At 39.4% G+C, this 9,981-nt stretch overlaps 1 protein-coding gene across 3 annotated transcripts in view; it reads left to right on the top strand.

Annotated features, from left to right (window-relative positions):
• The first annotated feature begins 276 nt into the window (after positions 1-276).
• Positions 277-9,981, top strand: part of LOC131470215 (glypican-5-like) — an 89,563-nt gene continuing 79,858 nt past the window's right edge. Inside the window, exons 1-2 of one of the 3 annotated variants that reach the window (XM_058645908.1) lie at positions 277-450; positions 807-884. In XM_058645908.1, coding sequence (XP_058501891.1) covers positions 878-884 — 7 coding nt within the window. In that variant the 5' untranslated portion in view covers positions 277-450; positions 807-877. Of the gene's footprint in view, positions 451-806; positions 885-3,014; positions 3,492-9,981 lie in introns of those variants that run through there. The other 2 variants (XM_058645899.1, XM_058645889.1) reach the window with 2 other exon arrangements.

The following is a 9,981-nucleotide window of genomic DNA, read 5'->3' as shown; positions in this document are numbered from 1 at the left end:
AAATATTCATTTAATAATGCCATTGTGGCTGCATGCCACTGCGGAGGTTTTTTTGCGACAGAAGTGGAGTTACTACACATACAAATGTTTTGAACTTTTTTTTAACGTTTGTTTAGGGTATTTTTTTTGATGGACAGTGTAAATTACACATTTTGTATTAAGTGTATCCCACTCCTTTGTTTCCGGATATTTAACAGGGTTAACTGGCAACACCTGTAACTCGGATTAGCTAGCTAGGAAGCTAGTAGCTATGATAACTATTAACCTCCGTTAGCCTTTACCTGTCCACGACTTTGTGGTGAATTAACACGTCAGACCTTTTCCAAACCCTATATATTGAGTGTTTTATTTTTTCCAAGACTGGCTCTTGCTTGAGGTTTTACCCTCGTTGTATCATCAAACTTTTCCTGAGGGGAAACACGATCACTATCCGGCAAAGGAGGAAAACAGGTACATGCTAATGTAAATAAACTCAGTTGACTGTCGCAGTATATAAACACGTGAAGAAGTTGTATGTTAATTCATAAAAATAAAATAATCACAGGTTACATTGTGTAAAATGAAGCAGGTTTTATTCGCAGAAATTAATATGCTACCCATAAATACTTTTGTTTATGTGTTTAATTTCTGTAAAACTGATGAATAAATACTTCTATGGCCTCAATGTAGGAGCTCAAACTCCCACGATGGTGGATCATAACCTTGTTCAACTTAAGGAAAATAAATAAATGACCAACCACACATTTTGTGAGCAAACATAACATGGTGCCTTTACTTTACTGTACCACATTTAATTCTGCCCACAGTTGCACTGGGATTCTGACATGATTTAAGGTGACTGAAGCAAAATGGTGAATGCAGTTAGGAGAGGATACCAATGCCAAGTAAGTAACAAATAATCTGTCAAATGCTATCCAACAAGATTTCTCCCAGTGACATGTGTTGAGACTGTGCATATCTTTTGGCATCAACATTTAATATGCTTGTAATTGGTCAGTTTAATATTTGTTCCAAAAGTGTGCATAAAGGATAGAAAATTGCATGTTCTTATCCCATAAGTCAAACTGGGCATTCACGACTCCTCTTAACTCTCTGTCTGGATGTGTTCCCCTACTGAAAATAACAGAATTACCAGCTGTGGTCCTACATAGTTGCCCTCAGGGGAGTAACCTGTTGTTGACACACAGACCCTTAGACAAACCTGAGGAGGCCACCTGCCACCCCCATTTGTCCTCACATTGCTGCAAGTGCAAAGTGTGTTCTGATGACCCTCATGCCCTGTTGTACTAGTTTTCATGCGGGTTCTGATTTGTATTGCAGCTGTAGTTATTTGTGTGTTATGATGACCCTGGGACAAGTGGCTCCTTGTAGCTCCTGTCGGGTCAGTGACACTTATAGCTCAGACTTACCAACCCAGGGTCCAGTCTGCAAGTCTGTCGGTTGTCATTTGATCAGGACATAATGTCATGGGTTCTAAAAAGCTGTTCCAGTGGATCAAATCGTTATTGTGCTGACCTGATCTTCATATAGTGCTTTATTCTGTTTTCTTTATCATTTGGAAATAATATGCAAGTGTTGCAACTGGTATGTCATCTTCTCTTTCTTAAAACATAAAAAGGTTAGTGTGTTTCATGTATGAATAACACAATGCTCTCATTAGTGATGACAAATATTTCAGTACCCGGGGACCTAGGTTTCAGTACCCAGGTACCTAGGTTTCTCCTCCAAGAAGTGGAAAGCAGAGGCCTTCAAACCAAGTACACCACACAACAACTTGATCCTATTCCACTAGATAACAACTTATTTTTTATATTGTGTTGTAGATTGCCAAAAAGACTTTTAAAAATCAGTTGGAGCTCATCACTGCACTATACTATATGTCCAGGAGAGGGCAGTATTTAACAAAATAAAGTGTATGAAGGCACTCCTTGGAGTAGAAAGTCATATTTTATAGTGTCTTGTGGCGATGAACATAATTCTATCCTGCAAATCTTTGAATCGTGAATTCATTTTGAAAATTAAAATGACCCAGTAAATGACTCAACATTTTTAATATTACTAGAGTATTGTAGAATATTTGCCTTAATTTAAAAATGATGAGGTTTAGATTTAATGATATTTGACTTGTATTTAGAAAATTATATATTGGATTTGACTGAATTAATTTGAAATAGCCTAAACAAAAGTATGGAAAGATCAGATAATACTACACTGGGTCACAAAATGTGAAATCTGTGCATCTGATAAACAGTATTATCTCCTGTCAATTTGTACTTTTTCCTCCTTCCATCTTAGAATAGAACAGTTCAATAGTAACTAATGATATACAAAATTGGTTAACTTAAACAAACATTTATTTAACAACACTTGTGGTCTCTCTGGTTAGTATTTTGTGTTTACATATTTTAAAGTCATAAAACAGGCAATGACACAACTCATTTTGGCAATTTATATGCACTTTTCATACATATAATGCAACAAAAAAGAGCTTTTCATAAAAACACCCCAATCCAGCCCAATCGTACATGTACTCACCGAGAAACAATTGATTATACATGATCACCAGTCAGGTCAATGAGGAAGCAGGGGTATACACTATTGTATTTAGTTATTATTATAAACTATATGTTAAAAGTAAAATAAGAAATACACTAAATGTACAAATAAAATCCTAAAAAACACAAACAAATCAGCAGGGAATCATTTTTATTGTTACTGTGTTTGCACTAATATACCTAAGCACATTCTTTGTGTCTTAATACCTATTGGTAATAAGATGTTTTTCAAAATTACTTTGAGTTAAAACTTTTAGAGGGAGACTTGTGAGATAAAAAAAGTATATCCTTTATAACAATGATTAAAAAAAAAAAAAAAAAAAGTTTCGTTTTATGTGGTAAGGATACTGAAGATGCTGAAACTCCCTGTGGGGATGATGAAGATGCATTAGTGATTTTTAGTTGGGACATAGAGCTGAAGTAAACGGAGAGGGAGGGGAGTGTGCGCAAGGCATTTGGAAACAGGCATGAAGACAGTCGACCACTGCAAAGTGTTGAGCGCGGGACAGACTGGCTTCAGTCCACAGTGCTCCTCAGTTGTCCAAGAGAAGACCCCAGTACTTTCGCCTACAGTGAGACGCTGACACTCACCCCAACCAATAATGTGAGAATCAGACGGAAACGTTTGTCAGATGTTAAAGCTCATCGTCGCTTCATTGTACTGCCGCACCGTCTCCGCTCAACACTGTCACACAGTTTGCAGCCCGACTACAGTATACAGGCTCTATCCACGCGGATACCTGGTGTGAGATGCGGCAATGTCCCGAGGAATATGCCCACGCGTGAACTCTTGCGGATGCTTTTGGATTTTCTCTGCGGTCGTGTTTGCAGTGCGTGTGATCGATGTGGAGTCGCACAGCTGTCATGAAGTGAGGACCGCTTTCCAGCTGCGGCAGGTCGGCCCGCTGCACCGCGTACCGGAGACACCTGACACAGGTGAGCCCCGTGGGTTCGGCTGAAGACGCGCACCACAACATGTGAATCTCGGCAGTAGCCACGCGCACGATCTTTGTTTTTGATCAGTGTCATTCCAGGAAAGACATTTGCAAACGTGCGAGGCATATGTCAAATAAACTTTCTCTTTGTTTCTTGACGAGAATGAATGTTCAGTCGGTTCCAACAATCCACTCCTGTGTCAAAATCACTTGTGGATCGGTACACGCTCACCGTGTGACTGATTTCTCTATAGGAGCAGAAGTAGAATACATGTACATTCATTCAAATGACAACAGTAAGAGATTGAAAAACAAAGATGGAACATCGTCTCTTGTAGATATAAACAAGTATTGTTATGGTGATGCTCCCATTTATAATATAAGATGTTGCATGTCAAATTCTATAGCATGCTGTCTTATCTGATGTAACCTTCAAGCAAGTTAAGCAGTTTTTGCAGCAAATTCCATGAATCATCATTGCCGATTTTCATTATCCTGAGTGTTTTTCTTACTCCCACAAACATGTATCTATAAATTAGAATGCCAGTGTCACATTTAAGTGAATTTATCACTCCTGTCTCATCTGTCTCATCTCTCGACTTGAAAAGCAGCAGAGTTTCTAGTTTTTTTTTTCTCCACAATTTGCAACTTCACATGCCACCCAGCTGCTCATCATATGTGGGCTGTTTGGAGCGTTTAAACGATTATTTTGCAAATTTCGTTTGGCAGAGAAACAGCTCAGCACATTCATAAACTACTGAGTGAGTGAGTGAGTGCAAGTCTAGCGTTCATCCCATATGGTTTACTCTGTGTATTGTGGCCATATTAAGGGGAGCGATTGATTTGCAAACTGCAGATTGATTTGCTCAGGTCAGCACCACCAACTCTTTTGGCCACATGTTTTTAGATACTTGGCGTGGCAAGCTCTCGTACATACACTGTGGGCCACAGCATTTTTGCAGTTAGGGCTCCTGCAGCAGGGTAACAGATTATTTTGGCACATCTGCTGTCATGGTTCCCAGATTTTTCCTGTCTTTTGTCAGAGTTTTGTCAGAATGATGCTTGAAAGCAGCTTCAAATGCCTTGCAGGATTTGTGGTATGTGCTTTCTTCTCGCACACTGAGGAAAACTTATTTTATAAGGTTCAACAATGTTGCCAAATCTGTTTTGGAGGCAAAACACATTTTGAGCGGTTTCAGGCTTTGGTTCAACTATGCTAGTTTAACTTGAAAGTTATTCTCTAAGCATATTAGGCCTTTAACTAATAGTCATGTTTCTTCTATGTAGAGTTATTTTAATTGACATACACAGCGCAGTGTATTTGAACGCCGCAAACGCGACTTTTCAGCGGTGCTGACACTGATATGTGTTATTCCAGTCCTGAATGTCTACGTTATATGTGCATCTTTTCTTGCACATACTTAAACGGTAGATATGCAATGTAAAACTATCTATGTGACCACAGACCACAATCCTTACTGCAGCAGTGTCACATGCGTGTCGGTGGCAGCTTAAGTATCACCAGCCTGAGTCTGCATACTTTTACAGGGAGAAGAGCAATGTGGAGTGGGAAACATACCTCGTGGTGAAATCAAACCACTCGATATGTTTGTTTAGCAGGGTGTCACTACTAGCAACAGAAGATGTCAGTTTGATTTCAACCAGTAGGATTTAGGTTCAGAAGACCAAGTCCAAGGTCTCTTGGTCTTCTGAGGATGTCATCAGTCTGGAGTGAGGTCTGTGTGGTAAGCTGTTGCTGTCATTAAGGCACTGGCAGAAGCTACACGACTATGTACAGCTGTAAGGGGGTTGCAATAGTCTTTCCCTTTAATACATTTGGTTTCCATGCCTTCAACCTAAAAAGTCTGTATTTCTTTGACAAACCGTCTATCTATACCTGTAACAGTTTGAGAAAATGTTGCTTGTGTGATCAAGATACAGACTTTGGCTCCTGCCGGACTGTTAATTGATATAAATATTTTGCCTGATTAAAAGGTTTGGTGAACTGCTGTTTTGTGCGGTTTCGCTCAGCCACTTCTCTGCTTCCCTTCACAGCTAATCAAACATTGATGTTGCTCCACCAGGACATTCTGGGCTTCTATATTATGTTGCTTTTTATTTGTACTTGTTCTAGAGAGGGTGTTTTGGTTCTTGTCTTCAAAGCAACCAATGGAAGGGGGTGTTAAAGTGGGAGATTTGGTGTATGTGTGTGTGTGTGTGTGTGTACACAATTATGCTACTCTGCTTCACTTCTCAGATCGAATGCCAACAAAAGCAAGTCCTGAAATTTGAAGTGGCAAAACTTCAACTCTTTTCAGAGCCTGATGTTTGTATTAGGGATACAGTGCTGCGTTTCATTCATGTGTGGTAAACTGATTTCTCACTAAACACCAGAAAGATGTCAGCAGGGAACGTGAGATCCTGCCAGTGGCTCAGGATAAAATTTAAAAAATAACTATACCTTTTCTGTACATCATGTAGTACAGTGAGCAGTGATAATGTTTTGATTATCAAGAGCTCATAATGTCTGTTCCCTCATAGATACGGTATGTAGGAGGACAGATAGACAGATATGAAAATAGAAAGATAGATATTTTGTATTTGTGTGGTTGGAAGTGTTTCTTGAGCTGTGAACACTTTGCTTTCCACACCCTAAAAGTTTGTTCCCAGGACCACAGTTTAGACTAGAGTGACATTATCCCCATGCAAGATCCAGCATTAAGGACACTGAGATAATCTGTGACATGAAGCTGCTTTTATCCCTTGATTATTTTGAAGAGTTATGAGCACTTTGTTACTGTGGTGCGCAGCCAAATGCTCCATATTGAGATTACGACAGGGTGCTGATTTAGCCCTCTGGAGATAGATCATTTGGATAGCAGACTGTTTGCAGGGCTCTGCAGCGACTCACTTCGTCTGCAGTTGGCTTCTTGGATAATGTCCTCAGATATGATCAACCCATTTTACAGCTCGGTTAAATCTATCTGATTGAGCAGAGCTTATCTGATTGCATGCATACCACCCAGAGGACACCTTTTTTTTTCATGTTGCTGCTTTACTGCCATTCTCCAAATGTACTGAGTCATCAACAACTATTTTAGAGTGATTGAGAAAGTATCTTCTATCTATGCATCTGTCTTTATTGCAGGGCAAGCAGGGTCATGTGTTAATTGCAAGGGAGTTTGTTATCATGTCACCACATCCTTAACCAGTTACAGCGTCAAAAGCCTTGGCAAGCTCTCAGGACTCTTTGATTGGCTATGGTTATTTTGAGTCCCTGTTGTTTTTAGTTGGCTTCTCTCACTGAGATATCATACACATGTTGTACACCTACTCCATACACATTTAAAAACCATTAAACGTATCGCTTTTCTTATGTTGGCCAACTTTCAACCACCCACTTCCGTCAAATGTAAAATTCACATAAGACCCACTCAAGTGAGTTTTGTCAAACTGGGCCTTTACAATAAAAACAAAAAAATAAAATGTACATATATGAAGACATAGCTCAGTAAACTCAGTGTATTATTCAGCTGAGATGCACTGCAGAAGCTCTAGCGTGACAGCTCTGTGTTTACACTACACGTTTCATTGATTTTTTAAGTTAGTCTTGTGTTTCAGTTGATTGTGTGCTTTCTCTTTCTGCCTTGCTTCTGTGATAGATTCAGTAGATTTCCAGGTATATAATCTCTATCCCTGATAAGACACCACCTTGTATTCTTGAATAGAAATGGCATATTTGAGGAGAGCTGATTTCTTATATTACATTACATTTTTTTATTTGTATTTTATAATTACTCTGCCAATGCGTGGCTAAGCACCCCTCTGATGAAATGCTGCTACTTCCTCAGGTGTGCATCTAGCTGCCTGTCCGCCCCTCACTTCTCTCTTTAACATCTGTCTGTCCACCCTCTTTCCTGTGGTGTGGCTCTTGAATTCATGCCAATCACTGTAGGCAGCTCTAGAGTCTGGGAAAGCTAAACATTGAGTTTCAAAGTTGTCCAAAAAATGCAGGTATGTGAGCAAAGGCTCTTTTGAGTTGTGTTTTTTATTCAGTGTGGTCTATCCAAAGCACAGAAAATCTGTATAGAGTAAATATCCTGTATGATCAGTGGATCTAGGACCTTCAAAGGGAACTGGCTTCCTGAGGCAGGAGAAGGCTAACTGCATTAATTGCCTAGTTTTTCCACAAAGTTAATCTTGTTCTCAGAAATATATCAAAACAGCAGTAAGAGGAGGCCACGACCCGCCCAGTTATCAACACTTTAAAAATCAAAATATCCACACCTTATTAAGGCGATGTGAGCTGCATGTGAATCACTGCATGAGTGCAGGAGCTTATGCACACGTGTTTGAGAAGAGTGGTAATAACATTACCATCTTCTCAGCAGGACTCTATACTCGGGTCTGCATCTGCAGAACCAGATATTGAGAATAGCCAGTGAATTCCCATGGCAGTTACACGGTGATAGTTTCTCCATTCAGGAGTTGTGACTTGTGCAGTGAAGGGCACTGAGGTGTCGCTGAAGGGATTGAGACTTACATGTCAAGAGCCCTGAGCCATGGCTTTAATATGCCAAATTACTTCAGAGGTGTTTGTCACCTGAGGATGATTAAAGGAATTAGGATTCACAGTTGACATGATGACATCCATTCTGGAAAGCAAAGTGTGTTTAGCCAGGCAGAATGACTTCATGCACAGTAGGCACTAATTACAAAAGAACCAGTCTGGAGTTCAGTCCTCTAGGCCCACTGGAGTCTGTGGGTTTGAGTTTAATTCCAGCCTAGAGTTATTTAAAATCAGACGAGACCAGATTGAAGACAAAAGAACATTTGCATGTCATGAGAAATTGGAAGTCTGTGAAATCAAAAGAAATTAACACGCCAAATCTTTCAACAACTTACAAACACTCAATTTTGTTTATTAAGCTGTTTATTTGCTGTCTTGAGATACTTCCCCAAAAAGTTACCACATATGTTTTCACCCCAATACGCCAGGGAACAATCATGGTGGTGTGGTATCAGCACATTATCTGTTAAAATAAAGCATTAGTTGACTTAAAGGAAAAAAAACAACTTAAAAATTATGTTGTACAATGTTCTGTGTGAACATGGCACTAGTGTGAGAAGACATCTAAAGCTATTTTTAATTAGTTACAGGGTTACATGGATGAGAATGGAGGGACAGTGCATACAATGGTTGTTGTGGTTGCGGTTGTTCAGGCACTTCGCAGCGTTGCAAAGAGTTAATATTATCTTATCAACAAGCCCAAAACATAAAGCCAAACCTATTCTCGGGTGGCTTGAAAACAATATTGATATTTTGTGGTCAAGTCACAGACATTTTTGATTGACAAAGAACCGTCCGTTGTGAGATTGTAGTTGTTTAGGTAGCTTTTTTTTAAAAATAGTGTAGAAAAACTACAGTGTCCAAAGGTGCTTACTCAATTTTTTTTGAAAGTTGATAGTAGGTCAGTTTTTTTTAATTATTGTTTGTGGTCTATATTCTGTGCAGTGAATTTTAAACGTACTATGGTCTAACAATACACATTACTCAAATGCAAAACACAGATATTAATAGTTTCTGCATGCCATACATTATAGATTGTAGATAGCAAACTTCTTTTCCAATTCAGTTCTTAATGCATATTTTATTTTACCATTAACAAAGAAGCCACTGAATAGCTGTTTGTTAAACTGTATGTAAGTTATTTAGATAAATAAGAAAAAAGGCCAGGCTCATCATTTTCATTGCTGTTGGACACAGAAGCAGTGACATGGCTTCTGTTGATTCCAAACGGTGGCCTGGTATATATTTGTGACACAGTCAGCCTGTCCTGATTGCTGTGGTGGCTTTACCAGCCAAAGTATTTCCAAGTATCACTTACTCCATCCATCTACTCGTAAGGGACGGTGAGCTTGGCTGGATTCCACTGTGAGTCCCTGGATATAAGTTTCATATCACAGATAACACACAAACACAAAGAAGTGAAAGAGGCTGCCAGTGAAGTGATCAGGGTCAGGGCCAGAAGAGGAGAGGGGACAGGCACTAAATATGATGAAATGTCAACCCTAAAACAGAAATAAAGCAATAAACTGTTAAAAAAAATCCTTAAATCCTCTCAAAGTTATGCAGACCGGTGTGTAAGACAACAAGAATATAGGACTTCTCCCCTCGCCAATCATCTTACCAAACACGTCAGGGAACTATGGTGGCATTAGCATACCAAGAAGTGTGTGGTCACCAACAAGCATGTTGTGTTGTCAGTCGTCTGATGACATTTCTATAGATACAGATGTTTTCAAGTGGGTTCATGCATTGAGTACTGTATATTTGGCAGAGCTTTTCCTCTTTGCGTAGTAAGTGTCCGGTTTGTCCAGCATGCGTTGTTGCAGTGTTGCATATTTACTCTTTAGTCAAAATATGTAAGAATCTCCAGTGTTGCTTGATTACTTCTGTTGGTAGTGGTCTTTGGAGAAACACTGCTCTC

This window comes from Solea solea, chromosome 1 (genome assembly GCF_958295425.1).
Source record: "Solea solea chromosome 1, fSolSol10.1, whole genome shotgun sequence".
NCBI classification, from domain to species: domain Eukaryota; kingdom Metazoa; phylum Chordata; class Actinopteri; order Pleuronectiformes; family Soleidae; genus Solea; species Solea solea.
Note: the sequence above shows the minus strand (reverse complement) of the source record. Positions and strands in the feature narration are given on the sequence as shown.